The 23,845-nt window shown below is 36.2% G+C and overlaps 1 protein-coding gene across 1 annotated transcript in view; it reads right to left on the bottom strand.

The window, feature by feature from the left end:
* LOC121372324 overlaps window positions 1-23,845 on the bottom strand; it is a 175,917-nt gene that overhangs the window by 49,858 nt on the left and 102,214 nt on the right. Inside the window, exons 13-15 of the mRNA XM_041498620.1 lie at window positions 21,506-21,604; window positions 20,059-20,119; window positions 5,515-7,005 (exon numbers count right to left, since the gene is read on the bottom strand). Coding sequence (XP_041354554.1) covers window positions 5,515-7,005; window positions 20,059-20,119; window positions 21,506-21,604 — 1,651 coding nt within the window. The remainder of the gene's footprint in view (window positions 1-5,514; window positions 7,006-20,058; window positions 20,120-21,505; window positions 21,605-23,845) is intronic.

Below are 23,845 nucleotides of genomic sequence, written 5' to 3' on the forward strand. Positions count from 1 at the left end.
AACAAAAGGTTCCGATTCACTTTAATGAACACCATACAAATCTACAAAATCACGTGACCTTCTTTGTTTCTTTTTTTCTTTCTTTTTTTTAAATCTCAAACTAAAAATGAGATCTGCCAGGTGTACTGTTATAGATCTATGATTCACAGATGAAAATAACATTGGAAATTTTTTAATTTTTTAGCCTTCACCTGGAAAAGTGTCTCATCATTCTCGTTCCCATTAACACCTTCTAGGAATGTTTTAGGGGAGCAGCAAATTAATCACCTTACAATAAAATTTTAAATACATTTTATTTGAAACTATCTGAATTATTTGAAATTATGTGATTGCTTGATGAGCACCATTTTCAGGGAGTGATCTTCAGCTTGCCTTGATTTTGCCAATGGTGAAGACAGCATTTGAAAAACTTCTGAAGGGTTTTTCAAAGAACAAGTCTTCTTACAATGCTATAATCCAAACCAGTAGACAAATCTGGTGGATTTTCATTTATTATTATTGTCGTATCACAAGCTACATGTATGTAAGTCTAAAACGTCTGCAACAACTACAACAAGATCTTATCATTGAGCATGTGGTGAATCCTGAAATATATAGAAATATATATATATATATATGCATCCTCTGCCATTACAAGTCAAATGCACAAGCAAATTTGTATCAGTAGTGTGTACTGGTTTTGTTATAAACCGAAGTGTGTTCTGTCACTTACAGTAGCTGAAGGACGTGGAAACAAGACAGGACATCAGATGTCACAGGTGATAAAATCGTCAATGGAGTGGACCCTTGTACCGGCCCCAGGCGTCCACATTCAATGGAAACCTGTCAGGTTCATTCTTAACTAAGTGTATGGCAATCAAGTATGAGAATAAATCAAACACTGTGTGGAGACGACCGATTCTCATTCTGTCAGTGTGGTGGGGTTCTCCCTCATTCACAGTTACTGATCAAATAGTCTGTACAAGCCAGGTTAATTGTACCAGTAAATGATTACAAGATTGAAATTATTAAAACAGGAAAAATAATCACAAATCTTTTCAATACATTTGGTTGTAGGCCCTTCAGAATTTAAAGATTACATATATGTATACCATTTATGGGCAATAACATAAAAATGAGAGGTAATCTGTATTTCATTTGGTATACTGTAATGCGTTAGGACCATGTAAATGATGTCCTAAAAAAGTGTTTTGTTTAACGACACCACTAAAGCACATTGATTTATTAATCATCGGCTATGTCAAACATATGGTCATTTTGACACAGTCATAGAAAGGAAACTCGCTATATTATTTCATTAGTAGCAAAAGATTTTTTTATATGCACATCCCAAAGACAGGATAGCACATACCATAGCCTTTGATATACCAGTCATGGTGCACTGGCTAGAACGAAAAATAACCCAATGATCCCACCAATGGGAATCGATCCTAGACCAACTGTGCATCAAGTGAGCACTTTAACACCCCATGATGTCCTAAAGTTAATATGCTAACAAAAGATGAGATACACTATAAACTAGACTTGTGTAAGTGCCGAGTGAATGAAATTATTGTTTTAGCAATTTTCAGAGACCTGCATGTGTTTATCATTGAACTCCTTGTTATTATTTTATCATTGTCATTACTCTCGTAATCATCACCACCACCACCACCACCACCACCACCACCATTATTATTAAATTATTACAAATCAATACTAATTTTCAGGTTTATATGAATTATTATAGCAATTGTTTTGTAATCAATATAAACTTAAAGAAGTCTTTATTCTTTATTTGTTACTGGGAATAACAGAGTTTTTTGGTGGGTGGGTGGAGTTGAATATTTGTTATTGAGAATAACTGGGTGTTTTGGAGGAAGAGACGGGTTAGATTGTGTGTATATATAGCTAGATTTCATTTTAATTATCTTCATTTTATGTTCTTATATCCAGTTACAGTTCCAGTATGTTGTCCTGGACACATACAATCATGGACTGTCCATCGAGGAAAGTAGCTTAATTGTTATTAGTGAGAGAAATGTCAGTGTGTAGTGGCCTTTATACACCTCCCCACTGACTCACTTATTTGGGTGGGACCTGGCACTGGTATTATGACAGCTTAACCACTAGACCACTGACAACAGTTACTGCATGTAAATCATAATATATTAGCGATTTTAAAATTTAACGAAATCCTATCAGTGACATATTAGCAACATAAAACTTTAGTGAGGTCGGTTTTATCAGACTTTAAAACAAATTAAGCTTACGGTGTATAGCTATAGATTTGGCTGAAACAATACTTTTGATATATTTTGACATTATACAGCTTATACAGACCATTAAATTAAGTAAAGAACTGCAGTAATGTGTATGCTAACTAACTATTGTTATTGGCTGTACTTAATGTTTAATCAATAGCATGTAACCATTGTTGTGTGTTCAGTTAATTGTTAAAAAAACAATCACACATACAGTGTATTGTATGTCTCTTTAAATTTAGCGTCATGAAATATTAGCACTTTGTATGGCCTTGCTAAATTTGCTAATATTTTATGATTGCTAAATTTTCCTGATTTACAACATATATACCTAGTCATAAATGCATGTAGACAGGCAATGCCATGTGTTAAAATTTGATCACTTTCTTACAAAACAAGGCATCTTATTTTCACCGTTGCATGTCCCATTGTGTTCCATCAGCGGAGTTTTAATAATTGATCATCAGAATCAGGCAAACACAAGGTGAATCCAGTGCTCTGTTGTCTGTATCGTGGAAGCAGTGAAGTGATGATCGAGTGCCATCTGATTGGTTTGAATAGCATGCATTATTTAAATCACCAGTCAACCTACTTTGTGATAGTATGTTCAAACTAAAGTACAATTATGGATGCTGTAATGGAGACAGGCATAACAAATGGAACTGTTAATTATGGCTTTTCCAGACCATATGTGTTATTCTATGCTTGGTGGGGCGAATACATCTTTTTCCCTATATTATATCAAATTTAACTTTTTGTGATGGGTATATATACAAAAAAAATGACTATCATATTGTGTGGTAAATTCTGTAATGACCCTAAGTTACAGTTTGACTGATACAAATGAGTAGACTAGAAAAGCCTACAGCAAAATAATGATGGGGAATTAAAGACAGGTATGTCACATGAATAGCCATAAAAGAAAAGCACCTATTATTATTGGAGAGACAAGGACTGGGATGTGGATTTCTCTAAACAGTTACTAGCTAGAATAGGAACAAACGAATGGAATTCAAGCAGATTAAGGAAAGGGGTCCAGAGGTTTAGAAACAAATTCATATGTTACTGAACTCCAAACGTTTCTGCCTATCTTGCATTCAAGGCTGAATTAGCCTTATTCCAATATATTACACGGTATGTGGTTAATTCGCAGGAACACAGCGGACGATAAGCCTGTGCCTTACAACCAAAACAATATGAACTGCAGACTGGCGGGATCAAAAGAATATCACAAGCATTTGTAAGGTGGAAACCAAACATAACTGAAGGAACAAGTGTGAACTTCCGGAGGCATATCATTGCCGGGCACAGACCTCGCATTATCCCATAAACCATGCAAACAATGTTCATAAACCTCATGCTTTCCCAGCGTAATGGCCGCCCAGATCACCCTGGCGGTACGGCGGGTAAATAGCTGCACACAGTTCAGAAGCCAGTGTGTAATCAAGTTCTACATCTTCTCATTTGTCTACAGATGTATATATATAAAAATATATACACGTATAGGCAGGCATTTTCTGGGACAGCCACAGCCCGTTATATGTCAACTATATACATTCCAAACTCACTTGTCGACTTTTCGGTCAGATGGAAATGTATTGGACAGACAAAAACAATGACAATCGAAAATCATGGGCAATGTTTTAAATTGGGTGATTACAGTAACAGCACTATATATGCTTTCATAAATTTACAATATTGTAAATGAAGCTATATATTTATAAATGGACCTATCGATGTGTGATTAGAATCTAGAGGTTCATTTGTAATAAGTACTACAAATACCTTTTTCATTCTATAGATTAATTCATAAATCTGAAGGTTCATACAATAACAGCACTATGGAATCATTTACACATCTATAGGTTCTTTTTAAACTTACAATATTGTAAATGAAACTATACTTAATTTATAAATGGACCTATTAATGTGTAATTGGAATCAATAGGTTTCTTTACAATAACTATTACAAATTCATTTACAAATCTATGTAGGTTTGTTTATAAATCTGAAGGTTCATTCATATTACATGTTTGTTTTATAACAATAGGTTCATTTACAATATTACAAATTCATTTAAATAAACCTGTAAGTTAGTTAATTTACAATGTTACAAATTCATTTAAATAAACCTGTAGGTTCAGTTATAAGTGTAGATGTTCAGTGAAATCTGATACAAAACACTGTGCTGTCTACAAGTGGCCACTCAGGCATACTATATATTAAACACAGGGTGGTCTTTATACACAGGTTTGATTGCATGGGTCATAACAGAGGCCAGTTAATGTTGAATGTACACATTAGTTTCAAATAAACCATTCCACTTTTATGAAATATATTCCAATAGATTGAAATATGTATTTTTAATAAAGTTTAAAAAAAAGTACTGTTCATAAGATAGTTGTTTGTGGTAGCATCGGCATCAAATGAACTATTGCACAAATTGCTTTTTTGATGCACACATGAACAAAAACACCATCATTTTGTAACTATGATCCATTATCTACAACATTTCTCTTCATCTCATATTAACTGGTATACACATATTAACACATTTCAAATGTCATATAGCAAATTAACTTGTACACATATTAACACATTTCAAATGAGCTAATTAATGTTCATGGCAGTAGATACTTCATATATTCTGATGCACGTATAAAAAAGCTTCATAAATATTCTTATTTAACTCAAATATGGGGGGGGGGGGTGTCATTAAAATATTACAGACGAAACAAAATACCAACTAACCAAAAACCGTGAAGGACATACAATCTTGAGATATGATTATTTGGTTACACATGCCATCAAGGCCCAATGTTTGTGCTGCAAATTACAGGACGGAACACTATTGTCCTTAACTGGCCCGTGTTTACCTGCTCCCACATGTGTCATTAATAGTGAGGTAAAGATTACTGGCAGTAGATTCATTTTGTGTCAACATGGGATGGTGCGGCATGACAAACCCGGGTGGATTGTGTGTAGCTAGTGATTCAAATTTACTCATTTATTTATACACACGTACATGGGTTTGGAATGTAACCTATCGATATATATATATATTCAAATTATATATTCTATGAAAGAATAAAAAGTCCTGGTTATACGTTCATTTTTTAGTATGTCAAACAGAATGTTATTTTTAATACAAATACTATAACATCAGCAATCAATTTTGATTACAACAAAAAATTATTAACAAAAAAACCCACTTAAATCATAGGCCACAAAGCAAACAATTATTTTTAAAATATAGAATCTAAATACTCACGTTTTTGGAAGAGTATATTGATGGTTGCGAGTTTCTCGAGATAAAGTTCCATAAACTTGCTGTATCCGGAGAAGATCAGGGGCACTGGAATGTAATGCCCTACGCTGCATTCTAACACCTGGGGGAGGGGGTGGAGGTATGGAGGGGGGACTGTGAGAGGTAACAGGCCCATCCTCGAAATCTATAGGAACAGCAGTTAACCTCATCCGCGGTCGTAAATACACTTCCTCTATGGGTCTTGTCACATAATTCCAATTCTTGGGTAAAGTTTTTATGTTTAAACTAGCATATTTCTTCTCTGCTTTCCTCCTCTTTTTTTCCTCCTTCTCTAGCCGCTTTCTCTCCTCTTTCTCTCGCTTTTTCTCCAGTTTTAAAGCTTTTTTGTAATCCATGTCTTTATTTGTGAACAGTGAAGGCATGCTGGAAAACCTGGCCTTAGACTGCAGCATGTTCATCCTCCTGCCTTCCCCGTAAAAATCATGGGGGTCATAGTAATTTCCCATCATAATACACCGATTGGAATTGGGCTCACTTGCTTTTCTAATCACATACTTATCAGCCGGTCTACCATTTTTCTTACCACCACCGGCCACAATAACATTATTATTTTCCTTACACACCAGCACTATATCAGTGCCAGAATGTGTCACTCCCTTCCATGACGTTGTTGCCGTCACTTCTTCCAAGTGACTGTTGATGTTAATTCCGTTGGCTGGGACAATGTGCAGCGGATGAGGTTGGGAATAGCCTACAGGTGACCTGCTGGCACCGTTCCTCGCGTCGTGGCCGTGCCAGTGATCAAACACTGGAGGTGTACATAGCTGGTCCACACCACAGTAGTCGCCGTTATAAAGCACACCGCCAGCTGCAACTCTGCTGCATCCAACATCACCATTTACCTGCACAGGTGTGTACTCCGTCGCTGACAAACAGTAGTTGTTGGTGTTTAGGGGTGGTGGTGACAACGAAACACGCTGCACCTCGGAGGGTGATTCACGGCAGCTGTCTTTGTAATACCTCCTCGCTGATACAGCAGCACCTTTTGATTGAGAGGTCCGCTGGACCACGGTGGACACATGCGACCCACTTACTGCCGTGTTTACTCTCTGCTGCCTTCCTTTAAATTGGTCCTCTGATAGCTTGGCGGTGGCCGTCAATCTCAAACCACCTGGATGTATGCTTGCACTGACAACTCCCTGGCCGTGTGTAAGATGAGCGGCCGCTTGTTGTCGTCGCTGGGTGTCCGATTCTACACAGTCGTACTTCAGATGCACAACCTTGATGGGCATACCTGCTTTGTGCGGTAGTGTGGTCACGGGAACCCCACTGTTGTCACCCGAGGCAGCTTTACCTGGCCGGATCCCATTGGGCAGGGTTATGAATTTGTTGATTGGAAACAATGGAGTCTTAGCCCTCGGGGGATCAACGGCCTGCCTCGCTTTCTCAACAGACCGCTTTCTGATAGCTCTCTGGCTCATTGTGCTGCCCCGACTGCCCAATTAGCTGGTTATGTCATAATAATAATCCACAGACAGGTTGTACACATATCCCACACAACAGCCACCATGGATCACACACACACAAAAACACCCACTAGCAATTAATTTAAGTCATACAGTTTAAGACAGACTAACTGCAGCACTTAGACATCCAGTGTTTGTGAAATTGTTTTCTTTCAAAGGTATGCACATGTCTGGTAAACAATTGACATGTAAGTAGTATTAACAGAAGTCCAAACAGTTTCGTTATAAAGGCATGTACATATATGTGAACAACTGACATGTAAATACTATTAACTAAAGTCCAGACAGTTTCGTTCTAAAAGCTTGTACATGTCTGTAAACAGTTGACATGTAGATAACATAAACAATAGTCCAAATGTGAGGAGCACGAAGTCACAATTACTGAGGAAGACTGTAAAACACTGTGTAGACTGTTAATTAGCAGTACAGCAACAAGTACTTAGAAACACCCCAATTGGTAATTATCACTATAACAACTGGTGATTACGACTACAACAACATGGTAAGTAGACCTCTGACCACAGCTAATTACGACCGTCACGAATGGTAATTACCATATACACTAAGGCACTATACACCACCACCTCACTCGAAATACCCAGCACATTGGCTAATGGACATATATATATATTCTTCCAATAGAATCCAACTCACAAATGTCTTCTGTCAGCTTGGTCTGTGTGCAAAGTGTACTTTCAAACACACGCACACACACGTACACACATACACTGTTTAATGGATCGCTGTCATTCAAGTCCCATGAATATCATGTTGTCACACTATCTGTACTCAGCAATATAGGCACACAGTCTGCCAGTCCTAACTGATTGGGTCTGTGCCACTATTCAGGTGGACCAACGTTTCCATTCATGAATGGTAAAATGATCCGGCGACCGACCGACTCCAGTGACATGGCACCACCAACAGCTGGCAGGTAGAGAGACGGAATTCACACTCCAACCTCAGTGTGAACCACAGACCAGCTTAACGATCATCATTATAATGATCATGCTGTGACACCGAATATATAAATTCACCCCCACACACACAGACACTCACCCTGATGCAGCATCTTAGAAAAGTATTTTCTCCGGACAAAAGAAGATCCAAGGAAACTATGGTTTGTATTGATTATTGGCTCCATTTGACAAATCAGATTACAAATACATCTTTGCATCACTGTCATGTCACCTGCGATCGACATACCTGGCCGATATCGTCACCAGAATCAACAAACAGAACAATCACGTGTTCATCGTCAGTACAGAACTGCTTGTTAAAACATGGTATGAAATTTCCACATTCAACCATTAATATTAACTTCTTACACTAAATCAGGTAGGTAAATGTTTTTTGGGTGATCAAATAAGATGAAGACCACATTACATTCAAGATATCTTCTTTCTTTTTTTGTTGGAACATTTAGATTGATGATTCCATGTCATTCACTATATTCTGTATAAACATTTTTTCATTTAACTTGCTTTTACAAGCAGCTATCAATGCACTGGCCCATTGTCACATATTAATGACAATGTGTGCAGTTAATCAATGATTTCAGTTCATACTCTCTTGTTTGGTATAAACATTTCACTCCTAGACACACTCCTATGAATACAATAGCTCATTAGTGCATACTATTTAATCTATAATAATGTAATATTGGTAATGGGATTTTTTATTTTATGACTTTAGTACTTTATTTTAGGTCATTAGGTAAGCTTCATATAGCTCTCTCTGTCTCTCTCTCTCTGTCTCTGTCTCTCTCTCTCTGTCTCTCTCTCTCTGTCTCTCTCTCTGTCTCTCTCTCTGTCTCTCTCTCTCTCTCTCTCTGTATCTCTCTCTCTGTGTGTCTCTCTCTCTCTCTCTCTCTCTCTCTCTCTCTCTCTCTCTCTCTCTCTCTCTCTCTATATATATATATATATATATATATATATATCCATGCACTGGCTCATTGTTGCATGCTGTAAGCTATAGAGGCATGTACTGCCTTTGGCATGAACAGGTATGACAAATATTTCACAAGCCTCTTTATTCCAAGGTATTGCCCGCTGTCCTGACTCATTGGAGCTATTTATAGATTCCCATTATAGGTATCCCAGCCAGGTACTGCTTGCAATCAATAAAGTCATCGGGTCACAACATGAATTTACTGTAAAGTGTGGACAGTCACACTCCATCCCAAAACAGTTACACACTGATTCACTGTTGGGAAATAACATTCATTTGCATGTACTTTGTATATAAAATATAAAATAAATATATCAATATTTTGTAATTAAAAAAATTAATTAATTAAATGATATTTAATTTGGTTCATACACTTTCAATTCAATAACTGATTCTGTCGGTTGGTCACACTCTATCCCAAAACAGTTGGAAAATAATCTTCCTTTGCATGTACCTTGTACATAAAAAAAATAAAAAAATAATAATAAATAAATATTTTGTAAAAAAATTTAATGATATTAATTTTTTTTCATAAACTTTGAATTCAACAACTTCATCTCATATTTATACATTTAAACAAGAACATTTGTCATTTTAATTGTAGAACTTTGCCAAGATCCATATTACATCTTTTGCCTTGATTCATCATTAGACTGGTCAAAGTAAACAATCTGGGTACACACATTCACCTGGACAGGAGAAGTAGGGTTACAGACCAGGCTGGTCGAGTGACCTTTCTCTACCTCTGAACTTTCCAGATCAAATTCCACAAAGCTGTGAAAACTTTAAAGGGCAATCAATCAATAAAATTTGGTGCAGGTGACATGCAAACAGGTTGAGTAGGTTTGTAAACACACTAATAGTAAATGTGACCGTTTGACCCCCAAAACAGACCGGCTTCTGTAGCCTAAAGAGGATTCATCAATGAATTTTACATGTTCAAATGCAGTAATATCTTACCAAAGGGATCATGATATTGGTCATTGTGGTTTTATTTATGTTTTTGTTTTTGTTGTGGGGTGTTTTTTTGTTGTTGTTTTTTTTTGGGGGGGGATTACTAAAACAATGAGGCTTCTGTAGACTTAAAAGTCACAGGGCAGGTCACATAATAAAATTTTAATGGTCCAGCATATTACTGCTTGCAAATATATACATGTAATTTGTTAGAAAAGTACTTTATTCAATATATCAATATTTTTCTAATGGCAGATAAGCCATGCTCTGTTTTACCGAGCATTTTTTTTAGAAATTCTCTTAAAAAATATAAAAATCAATATAATATTATGGAGTTTGTTATCTTGAAAAAGTAACTAAACAAATACAGAATAAATATAAGCAAACACATGCTGATCATTCATGGTATCGTTTAAGCAAACAAAACTGCACAGGCTTGTCAACTTTACACATCACACACTATCCACGACCATCAATTTCCCTGCTTAATTATTTGAAATTTTTAAAGCTTTAAACACACATTTCAGTGAATGGCTGGCTGCCCGCTCCATTTAACACATACATAACAGGCAGTCAACACAATTAGTAGACTTCCTAATGATAAATTTCGCTGACGAGTCCATCCACACCCAGGGTGATGGTCAGTGAGACGGTGGGCAATGTCAGTGAGAGAAAGAGACGTGTTCGTCCTGCCAATATTAACCTGCAGCATGTTCAAACAGTGCCCATTACAGGCGCAATCCCAAACACAAACACTACTCCCACTACTACTTCACATCTCAGGGCAGCCACATTTTCATTCCGTTTACCTGGGATCAAACCAATTTCACACAACCGATGAATCAAAGGGTTTTTTGTGTGCTGTCATGTCGTGAGGTACAATGCACGTAAAAGACTAAAAGCTGCTATATGAGAGTGTAGCCCAAGTGGCAGCAGCAGGTTTCATATTTCATACTCCACAGATCATGTGTTACAAAATCTAACTCTTCCCTCTCTATCGGTGACTTTTTTTTTCCCTCTCTCTCTGTCTTTCTCTACCTCTACATCTCTCTCTCTCTATCAATCTATCTATCTATCTCTGTCTCTGTCTTTCTATCAGTCTCTGTCTCGAACGAGAAATAGATCAATGGGTCCATTTATTCTAGACCGACTGCACATTCAGACAAGCGCTTTACCACTGGACTATGTCCTACTCCAAAAACACACAAAAAGAAACAAATAAAAACAATTCACAACTCAGTTCTGAAATATGTCAACCACAAACAATTATGTGAAGACTTCTATATATTTTTGCAAGAGATCATGAAGCCATATATGCTTACAACAAACCTGAAGAAAAATTTAATTTGAACCAGATAAAGGTATAATACCAAGCAAGAACTATTGTTTATTTTATTTGTTTTGTCTTTTTGTTTTGTTTGTTGTCAGGTATTTATGTTGCTGTCCATCATTAACAAAATAAACTATCTACAGGTAATCAAAACAGTTTTTCATCTATCAAACTTTCCATACCTTTTGAAGAGTATATTCTTTTTTGTCTTCTTTTTTTTGTCACCCCTCCCACCTCCTAAAAGTGTACATCAACAATGTTGATTTTGCAACAAATATTTTTCTTCACTTTTTTTGTGTTGTTTTAAAAGCATATATGCTAACATGAACTCCTTCCCTCCCAATGTAACAACAATTGCAGATTTTTTTCTGTTCAGGTAAGAAGTCCATCCATGACTTGGACGGAGGTGGATGGGACCTATATAGCCCAATGGTAAAGTGCTCGCTTGATGTGCGGTCGGTATATAGTATATGATCGATCCTCGTTGGTGGGCCCATTGGGCTATTTCTCATTCCAGCCAGTGCACCATGACTGGTATGTGCTATCCTGTCTGTAGGATTGTGTGATTAAAGATTCCTTTCTACTAATGGAAAAATTTAGCGGATTTCTAGTCTATGACAAGATATAAAAATTACCAAATGTTTTACATATCAATGTGCTCTGGTGGTATCTTTACATTAAACAAACTTTGGACTGAAGATGGTTTATGATGACCACAGAAATACTGAGAAATGACAGCCGATAGGATGATGTGGTCCCGGCCACAGTGAGACAAATACGACCTCCAGTCTGCAGTGTGGTAAGAGAGAGTCACAGCCAGCCTTTGATGTTGTGTGTCAAGACTATCTATCACAGGTGAACGTGGCTTCACTAACAACAAGATAAACTAATTCACATTAGCAAAACCTTCCAACCAGTATTCCATGACTGGTGTTTTAAAGGCTGTGTAGTATTCAATATTACTGGCATAGCCAGAGTAGGGCCATAGAAAACATGCAACCCCACCCCCATGCCCACCCCACCTGGAAAGACAGCAGCTGAGATGTCTGTCCAGGACCATGTGCTTTAACCTTAATTGGATATAAGCACAGAAATAACGGTAACTGAAATGAAATGAATGCAATCAGTAGTGGTATAGTGGTTAAGTTATTGAACTTAAGGCTGGAAGATACTGGGTTTGCATCCCAGTACCAGATCCCATTGAGAGAGTTTTCATGACTCGGTGAGGAAGTGTAAAGCCACGACACCATAGGCGTGTTTTCAACAGTGAACTTCAACCGTAAGTGAATATCAAGTTGATAATAAATCAGTAACAGTAGCCTATGTGGCATCTGCAGATTTATTCTCTAACATGTTATAGTAAGAGTAAGAAAATAAATGTTTAATATCAAATAGTCACGATTACAAACAATGTGCTGGGTTGTCAATACAAGTTCAATGGGGTGAATAAGATCCAAGATGTGGTTGAAACGCTGAGACAGATACAGATCTGAGATATTATATTTAATGCTTTTATTCATTTTATTTTATATATATTTAATGCTTTTATTTGTTTAATGTCTTCTGGCAAAAAAACTACGAACCCAATGAAAAGTCGAAACGTACATATAACGGATGCCTTACAGGCATGATTTAATTTTAAAATAAACACTATGAATGCTTCACTGACTTTTGTTATGTGTTGTATGAAAACTGGGTCAGTATGATACACACCTGATTAATGCTTCAACGATTGTTACGAGCTGAAGAAAATACATCACCGAGTAATACACCCGCTTACAAAATTAGGTCACTGTGACACACCTGGCAGTCTTTCAAAAGTAATTAAAAGAGGAATTGAAGCTATTAATATTGGTGCAAGGCTTTGTGGTTGAAATAAAATATTACCACAGAAACTTTCTCAGTTGTTTAAATAAATAGAATACTTGATCTTTACCATGAGAATTGAAATCAATGACAGGCAGGATGAAGCTTAATTGACGTGAGATTGATCATAGAATCATTAGCTCCAATTGGAAACAGCTAGGTGTTTTCCCTGTCCTCACTAAAGGCCACTGTATATGGGACAGCATCAAAGACCACTGTATAATATGGGACAGCATCAAAGGCCACTGTATATGGGACAGCATCAAAGGCCACTGTATATGGGACAGCATCAAATGCCACTGTATACGGGACAGCATCAAAGGCCACTGTATATGGGACAGCATCAAAGGCCACTGTATATGGGACAGCATCAAAGGCCACTGTATACGGGACAGCATCAAAGGCCATTGTATATGGGGCAGTATCAAAGGCCACTGTATACGGGACAGCATCAAATGCCATTGTATATGGGGCAGTATCAAAGGCCATTGTATACCGGACAGCATCAAAGCCCACTGTATACGGGGTAGCATCAAAGGCCATTGTATATGGGACAGCATCAAAGACCATTAAATATATGGGACAGCATCAAAGGCCTTGTATGTACATGTACGTCCTGCACACGGGACAGTGTTGATAAAAGACATGCTGCTTTCTTGTACAATTGAGTCACTTATTTGGTAGCAGTTAATTTTCTTTCATCCTCCAGAAATAGCCATACATCTTTATACCAAATGTGCTGAGGTGTTATCAAATACAATCAAATATCTTTCCTTTCAAAACAAATCAATCAATTAATATGTACCAAGAGGGGTTTGTTTTTGTGCACATTCCCACAGACAGGATATGATAAGAGCACTGACTGAAATATGAAAACCCAACTGATGCTTGGGGTGAACTAAAGGGAGGAATTCTCACTGACACAGACCATCATGATCACTCTGATGTCATCACGGAGCTAATATTGCCACTGAATGGTACCAATCTGAAATACAGACAGGACAGCACAAACCACAGATTTTGATATACTAGTCATGCAGTTCTGGTTCAAATGAGAAACCCCAAAATGGAAGTGGTCAAGGTCTGATACAAGAACAAATTCTACCGACAAAGACTATTACGACCAAAGTGACTTCTAGCAAACAGTTTAGTCCCACACACCCTGCCCCTTTCCATCATCAATCAATATAGGACATACATATATATATATATATATAAAACAGCTTAGTGATAGGATATTGTAAACTAGTTGTTACTACATGTAGTTCCTGTGATTATGATCACTCTAAATCAACACTCTCGATATGATACATATAAACATGCCACTCCTCAGTTTCACCTAACAATTACACCATGATGTACTGTTTTCATTCAAACATGCTGTATTTCTTTTTTCCCTAATAACAAACACACCAACAAGAAGAATACAAAATAAGGGTGTCACAGTCGTGTATTAATTCAACTGTTTTGGAAGTAAGTCGTCAACACATTCCACTGTAACAATGATGTGTGTCAATCACTCCCGAGGAGTCTTGATCGATTGACCTTCTTTATGGTAGGAGTCATCAGCCAGCTGTCACAAATAAATCACTCCACTTGTAATAAAGCTCATAATGAGGGGATTGGTGAACATGACGTACAGGCAGACCGCAAAATAAAACAATACCGTCACAGAAAGTACAAGCTGGGATAAAAATGTCATTGGACCAAAAAAATAAAAAATCAATCCAGGCAACTTTGTAGTTGTGAAAAGTACAGGGTTAGTATGAGATGTCTATCAATGAACTGTAAGGATATTCTGAAGTTGCACTAAAACTGGAATTCCTATATATGAAATATAGAATACTAAACGAGCTTGCCTGTCATACCATTTTCATGAAATGAGTGAACAGTTTTGGTATCTGACCAACGCTGTTATCGATTTTCATAAAAATGGTATGACAGGCAAGTTAGTTTAGTATTTTATTTATTACAAACCAATTACAAACAAACTGCAACACAGAAGTAAGCAGATGTCGAGACCTACTACACATTATTTGTCTTCGAACTGGCCACCGATATTACACTAGTTAGATATTGAGTGATTGTTATGACATGAGCAATATCTTACACTGGTGTGTAATAAGTGAAAGTATTGATGAACCAGTCAGTTGGGTCTTTGTTGCTGCATTTTCCCCTGTCCCAACTAGTGCTCCACAACTGGCATATCATGGGCCATGGTGTGTGCCCCCGTTTGTGAGAAAGTGTATATACAAAAATTCCTTTGCTACTAATGGAAAAATGTAGTGGGTTTCCTCTCTAAGACTATTATCTCAGAATTACCAAATGACTGACATACAACAGCCAATGATTAATAAATCATGTGCTCTAGTAGTGTCGTTAAATAAACAAACTATTTTTTTCTGTATAATAAAATAATATAAACCAGTCAGTTTGGTCCCAACTAGTGTCCCATAATTGGTATATCAAAGGCTGTGGGGTATGTGCTGTCCTATCTGTGGAATGATGTATATAAAAGACCTTTTGCTACTAACGGAAAAATGTAAAGACTATATGTCAGAATTAAGCAAATGTTTGACATCCAAGAGCTGATGATTAATAAATTGATGTGCTGTAGTGGTGTCATTAAAACACACTTTATTGTTGCTGCTTACACAGACACACAAAAATAAAACCAGTAAGCACTTCAGAGTACATAATCAACTGAATGAGACGAACTTAATTGTGTAACATGTTACAACACATTTAACTTCTCGGAAAGTTTTCTCTTCATTAAGAACCAATCAGTCTGTTCTTTGATGCTTACACGAACAAAATAATCATGTCAGCAGTTAATACATTGACTTAACAGAGGCCAGCTATATTGCATAACTTATTACAGTCCTTATAATTTTCTAAAACGTTTCTGTTCATTGCATTTAGAAATCTGAAGGTTATTTTCATTGCTTACTTTAGTTGTCAGTAATGGTAAAGTGTAATTATTATAGAGATTGGTTTAATGTCTATAAATGTTTTGTATTTTATTTTAAGTTTAAAAAAATCAGTCAATTAAAAAACCAGGATTTTGTGTGTTGTATTTCTTTTTTCTTTTCGGATGTGGTTTTTTTGTGTTTTTTGGGGTTTTTTTGGAGGGGGGTAAATATAACATTAGTAACAAAAATATCCATTTTAAACAGTCAGCTGATGTATTGTAATATGTACAAAATATTTGTATTTTTTGTTAAAAGAAAAGTTAAGATGGATCATAAGTAATACAACAGATAGGGCAAATATCTCCATCTCTCACCATACTGCATGGCTTGGACTATCAATGGCATTCCTTGTATATTGTGTCATTCACCGGTGGAGGTGACGGCCACATTCGGCACAAAGGGTTTCAATCAATGCAGTCATGACACAATGACAGATGCCTTTGTCAGTGCGTGAAAACACATTTCTTCATGGCCTGACGTACACGACACTAACGTCCACACCACAAAGACGGTGCCCATGTTGCTGAACTCTTAGGTCCTGCCCACAGACAAGTCTTGCCTGTGTGCAGTGTCAAAACAGTTGAAAACACAACAAGGCAGTTTAAAAGTCCATGTTACAATCAATTACAAAGGTAGGCTCGGTGCAGTGGCTGAGCGTTAAAAATAACTGAGAAAATATGTTAAAAGTTGCTGTACATTGTTTTCCAGCATTGTTTTCCAAGCAGTTAAGCCAATGTATTGAGATACTGCTACATTATGTGTTAATTTAAATTTCATGGCATTAAAGAAACTACAAACATTTATGGTTTTAACCTTTTTTCTCAATATATATATAGAAAACAAAAAAGGTAATCAGTACTTAAAATCTAATCATATGGCACTGAAATTTTTTCACTGAGAGACAGAGACAGAGAGAGAGAGAGAGAGAGAGACAGAGAGACAGAGACAGAGACAGAGACAGAGAGAGAGAGAGAGAGAGACAGAGACCGACAGAGACAGAGAGAGAGAGAGATATGAGAGGGAGATGAGAGAGAGAGAGAGAGAGAAAGAGAGAGAGAGAGAGGGAGAGAGGGTGAATTTTGTTTATTCATTGAGAAAGAGACTGAAACAGACAGAGAGAGAGAGAAAGAGAGAGAGAGAGATGAGAGAGAGAGAGGGAGGGAGAATTTTGTTTATTCACTGAGAAAGAAACAGACAGAGAGATGAGAGAGAGATGAGAGAGAGAGGGAAGGGGAATTTTGTTTATTCACTGAGAAAGAAACAGAGACAAAGAGAGAGAAAGAGAGAGATGAGAGAGAGACGGAGGGAGGGAGGGAGAATTTTGTTTATTCACTGAGAGAGAGAGAGAGAGAGAGAGAGGAGAGAGAGAGAGAGAGAGAGAGAGAGAGAGAGGCAAATAGACAGAGAGACAGACAGAGACAGAGACAGACAGACAGAGAGACAGAGAGAGAGAGACAGATTGAGAGAGAGAGAGACAGGTTGAGAGAGTGAGAGAGAGAGAGAGGAGAGAGAGAGAGAGAGAGAGAGAGAGACAGAGAGAGACAGAGACAGACATAGAGACAGAGACAGACATAGAGACAGAGACAGAGAGAGAGAGAGACAGAGAGGGAGAGAGAGAATTTTGTTTATTCACTTTAAGACAAAACCAGATGTCACGAATATGGGTTTGATCCCATAACTTCTCACACGTCAAACAATATTACACTGAGTTATAACTGCCGCATCACTAATTACCTTAATTTTACCATGAACAGCCACATATTAACAAAACCACTTTTTATCCAGATATTTCATACTGTACTTTCTAGCTAATTATTTCATAAAAATTGATTTTCTACATAAACTTTGGCTAAGAATATCAACCAGAAACATAAATATCAATTCTTCTCAAAAATTATAACAAACAATACACTGTTCTTCTTGTTGGTTAACCATTTTTTTCATTTCAAATTATTTTCATGCTTATATTCAATTAAGGTGCAAGCATGCTGCCCTGGGCACATATCTCAGCTATCTGAGCTGTCTGTCCAGTTGTTAGTGGTTAGTGATAGAGAAGATGGTATAATGGTCTTACACCTACCCAATGAGTCGTTAAAACTTGCTCTGGGTGGGAGCCGGTACCAGGATGCGAACCCAGTACCTAACCAACCTTATGTCCAATGGCTTAACCACAACACCACCAAGGCCAATGGTTAACCAATAACTGGGTAATCAGTACTTTAGACATTCAATTTGTCGAGCATCAAAGAGAGATAACTCTTGTTGCTGAAATTAACCATCTGTGTGGCTGGTTTGATCGAGACCTTCCAAGTCACTCACTTGGACTTTTTTTCTAGGGCTGTCCCTGTGTATTCTCATGACAAAAAAATAATAAATCAATATGATTTATGTTTTACATAATCAAAACCTGCCTAATTTCCCCTAAATAATGAAATCACCAGCAACAACTTCCTATATCTCCAGCGAGGAGGTAGAAGACCCTTGGCAGATCTGCTGACCAAACACATGTACTGGTGTCAATAAGTTTCTTGTTACAAGTTATTAATACCAGTATATAAATATTTTTGGAAAACAAGCGTATTTTTGGAAAACAAGCGTAGTTTTTAATATTAGGCCAATTAAAGGGACATTCCTGAGTTTGCTGCACTGTAAGATGTTTCCAACTAATAAAATAGTTCTACTACTAAACTTACATATTAAATATATTTTCTTGTTTAGAATATCAGTGTCTGTATATTCAATGTGTTTTTGGTCTTCTTAACATTTGTAAGAAGCCCAAACTAGATTTTGTTTTCCAATAATTTCGTACGTATGAAAAATACATATTTTAGGAAATAAAATGATATTTAACCTAGTACAAATATTAGAGCAATCAGAAACATGTTTGATATAAAACCACTAATATTTTATGCAGAAAAACATATTTGATATGTAATTACAATTGTTAAAAAGTCTCTATTAGTCGATAACATCTTTAAAGGAATGTCCCTTTAACAACATCAGGTCGAGGGGTGTGTTCCTACAATAAGATTGAGCAATAACACATAACAACATTGAGAAATAAACACCCAGCTACAACTGCTACTAGTACTGGTGCTGGTGTCAGTGGTGCTACTGCTACTGTTGCTGCAGTTACTGTCAGTTCAGTTAATAAAATATATCTTTCATGTAGAGAGGGTTTTCAAAAACCTTGTGGCATGACAAGGCTAACAATAACTGAAAAGAGTTTTTACAGAACTTGTCAAGTCCAAAATTGTAATCAAATGGAGATAACCACATAAACTGCTTGTGTGATACACAGTACAAGATTACATTATTTGTGGTTTATCCCAAAATGGATTAAACCCCTAAACTGGTTAATATAAACCAGGGATACACACAAGATGTCAAAACTGGTTAATATAAACCAGGGGTACACACAAGAAGTCAAAACTGGTTAATATAAACCAGGGGTACACACAAGATGTCAAAACTGATGAATATAAACCAGGGGTACACACAAGAAGTCAAAACTGGTGAATATAAACCAGGGGTACACACAAGAAGTCAAAACTGGTTAATATAAACCAGGGGTACACACAAGAAGTCAAAACTGTTTAATATAAACCAGGGGTACACACAAGATGTCAAAACTGTTTGAAACATAAAAACACTAGAAGTCAAAAATCTGGTTACTCTACCCGAAGTTAAAAAAAGTGAGTGATGTGAAAACACTTACCGGTCAGCATAAACAAGGGTGAACAGAGTGTTACGGTCAATCTATAAGCACCATTCCCACATAAAGTCACCATGGTTAATATCCCGCTGAAACAAGAACATTAAAACTATTATAATAAACCATATACACACATTTGTAACTTTCTGTTTGAAAACAGTAAAACACTATTTTTTTTTCATAGTCTCTGTGTTAAAAAGTGAGTGGTTAAACCATCACATCTCAGTATCGTACAAGGGTGAACAGAGAGTGAACGGTAAATAAAAGATGTCCCCATTGTCACCATGAGATCCCGCTAAAAAACATTATTTTATTTGAAACTTATAGCATTTGTATAGTTTCTGTGAAGTAAATGTTTTAAATTTTCATAGTTTTAAGGTGTTTCTGGTTAAGCCATCACATCTTTTATCGTTCATCGAGGTATGAGTGAAAAAATAAAAATGTCGGCATTCATTCGTAAAATTATTTGTAAATGAGCTTTAGCATTTTAGAGTTGTTGTTAGAAGGATGTTTTAAATTTAATTTTAAGGACTGTCTGTTATTTCTTTTATGTTCATCTGGGTATGAAAAATAAAAAATCATTCGTAAAATTATGTGTAAATGGCTTCGTCGATGCACAGTTTACAGAATTATTTTTTTTCATACCCTGATGAACGTAAAAGAAATAACAGACAATCCTTAATTAATTTATGCAAATAATCAGAATATCTCTAGATAATAAATAATAATGCAAATTAATTAAATAATCTATATATATATATTCTTACATAAGACAGAGATGGGAAATGAATTACCGTATATTGCCGTGTATTAGCCGACTTTTGAAGTCTAGAAATACTTTCCAAAAGAAGAGAGTCGGCTTATACACGGAGGCAACAAATTGATTCATAAAATTCTGATGGAAAACACTCCTGACCCCGACTTACAAATTTTGATCAGACCCTTACAGCCTTTCACAGCTTATGTAACAATAATTTGTGCACAGTATAAATAAAACACCCCATCATGCAGTATTTTGTAGTGTTTTGTTCTTTAATACATTACTAGTTTGATGAATGATAATAAAAATTACTTGTTTTATTGTCATTTCAATGGTAAAAATGTGTTCCGCCATCTTTGTTTGACACCTCTGTCTGTATCATTTTGTAAGCTCTTATTTGATTGGATCACACGATTTTGTGTAAACAACAACCATGGACTACAGAATTGTTTCTTTCTGAGTGGGGGAAAACAGGGATTAAACATGCCTTAATGAGTTTATTATTTGCTGTCCAGTGAATAATTACTTATATGCAGTGATATGTTGTTACAGAATGAATTGTTTATTTTCTTGTTATGATTTATCAGTGCTAAATTAGTTTTGCACGGCATGGAAGACGTTAGCATTACTATAACAATTACGGTGTCTGTAATAATTAAAGGGGAAGAAAATATAATGAAAAAGAAAAGCACATGTCTATTTGTTGACAGTATTATTGAAAGATGACTTCGGCTTATACACGAGGCCGATGATTTATACCTGATATTTAGGGTCAAACTAAGAGGTTGGCTTATACAAGGAGTCGGCTAATACATGGTAATATACGGTATACAATATTAAAAAAATGATGACATTTCCTGTAAGTCAGCAAACTAAAAATAATGCGATACTAAACTGAATAACGTTTTCTCAGATTCTCACCTCTGCGCATCCTGACCTCTTGTACATTGTTGCTAGGAAACCAACCTTCTCTGTTTTCGACACGCCCTTCATAGTAACCATGGTCTCCCACACTCAAAACTGAAAGACGATTCATAAACATGTGTTTAAAAAATAACATTAAAAAACCCAACAATTTTTTCAATATCATTGTTATTTATTGAATCACGTTTAACTGGTAAATGAAACAAAAAATCATCAGATGTTTCATGTCCACAATATATATGTTTCACTATAAGATATTGTAAGATTTTGAAAAATATAACATTATTTTTGCAAAATGGATGTTTATGGAGTTTTTTATTATCAAAAACAATTTATGAAAAAGTAAGTTACATCACCATTTTATATTATAAGGTCAATGTAAAAAAAAGAAAAAAAGAGTAAAATTCTTTCTGAAGACCAAATTGTCCTCTACCATGCAGTCTCCACAAGTCTACATGGTATGCTAAGTGTAACAATTTACTAATTAAGACACTTGTTGCAATAACCATGCGATAACTGTTTTCAACTTTTAAAGATCAAACTGCTAATTACCACAAATCGTATTTTACAGTCAAACCTGTTCAAGCAGCCAGCAGCCACCTGTCCGAAGGAAACACTTTAGAATTCTACATAGACGTCACCAGACATTTTTTAAAAGGATTCGTTTTGGTAACAAATTAGCAAAGTCCATGGCTAATATTTAAGTTTTTAAAGTTAAACAAAAAACTGCAAAAAAAAAAAACACTTCAACAAAAGGGGGTTCGTTCATACACCTTGGATATTCCCCTCAGTGACATGCCTATTCCTCTACCAGTCTTATAGACTATATGACAGATAGCCACCATGCTACTGAAGACTGTTGATTATCTCCCTTGTATGGCTGCTTAACACAGGTTTAATTGTAGTAAATTTATGTATAAATGTTCCAAACAAATTCACCAGGTTTGATAATCCTGTCAGGAAGAGCATTACCTCCACCAAGATAAATTGTAAAAGTTTTTATTAATAAAGATGTAAAAATGGATTATTGGACATTTCAATAATGAAATGCTAAATACTTATAATAAACATTACTCAAACCAAGGATAAAACTGTCATACAGAGAAGATTGTGCAGGTCATGCTGTAAGTTGGAGAGGTTATAGTTAATACTTGTTAACAATGACCACCTTTACATCACAGTCAAGTTATAATTTCACATTATGCGTTTTCATCATGCAATCTGCTTTCAATGAAATATGCGGGAACAAGATACCACTATATTTTGCTTGGCTGGTCACAATAGCTTCTGATCAGCTGAAACACTGTATTCAGTTCACCATTAAAAAACCCAATTTTAATCCTATTTGTCTCAAATAATAAAACAATATTTTTGTGATGGTCATTGTTACAAGAATTTACTATATCTGAAAAAACAATCACAATTGTTAGTTTTGAAACTCTGTCTGCATAGATATATATGGACAATAAGAATGGTATTAATCATGCTAACAGAAAAACTGAAGTTCAGTTTGGGTCTAGACCTTCTACTACGTCTCCTTTCCTCAGCCGAAGTTCGGCCGCGTGACGGGGGACATAGTTTCTGATACCAACAAACATACGCCCTGGCACTGCAGGGTACAGGCGTTTCCGGGGGTAATCGTAAATTCTAGGCTCCTGGTAGATGATAAATCCTGTAAATTGAGGCAGAAACGGGGACATTTTGTATAAAGAAAACTATACCGAACAAAAATCCCAAATTTTAAGGCCTTTACATGTTACTGTCAATAAGCCAAAAGTAAAAAGGTAAGCAATACAAGAAAATTGGACACACTTGTAATTGCTATTATTTATTAATCTCTAAATTGTAACACAGAAAAATAAATAAATATATAAATAATAATGGCTCTTCAGTTCAAAAGAATGAATCCATTTTAAATTTAATAGCAATTTGTAGGGTTATATATTAAGAAAAACATAATCAGTTTACTAACTACCGGCCTCGGTGGTGTCGTGGTTAAGTCATAGGATATAAGGCTGGTAGGTACAAGGTTCGCAGCCCAGTACCGGCTCCCAACCAGAGTGAGTTTTAACGACTTAATGGGTAGGTGTAAGACCACTACACTCACTTATCTCTCGCTAACCACCAACAAACTAACCCCCAAATCACTATCCTGGACAGACAGCCCAGATAGCTAAAGTGTGTGCCCAGGACAGCGTGCTTGAACCTTAATTGGATATAAGCACAAAAATAAGTTGAAATGAATGAAAGTTTAATAACTAGATTTAAATTATAAATCAATATTTGTGATTGCCATTTTATAAAGAGACTTGGTTTTCGTAGCAACCATAACATAAA

The sequence above is a fragment of the Gigantopelta aegis genome, chromosome 4, assembly GCF_016097555.1.
Source record: "Gigantopelta aegis isolate Gae_Host chromosome 4, Gae_host_genome, whole genome shotgun sequence".
Classification (NCBI taxonomy): Eukaryota; Metazoa; Mollusca; class Gastropoda; order Neomphalida; family Peltospiridae; genus Gigantopelta; species Gigantopelta aegis.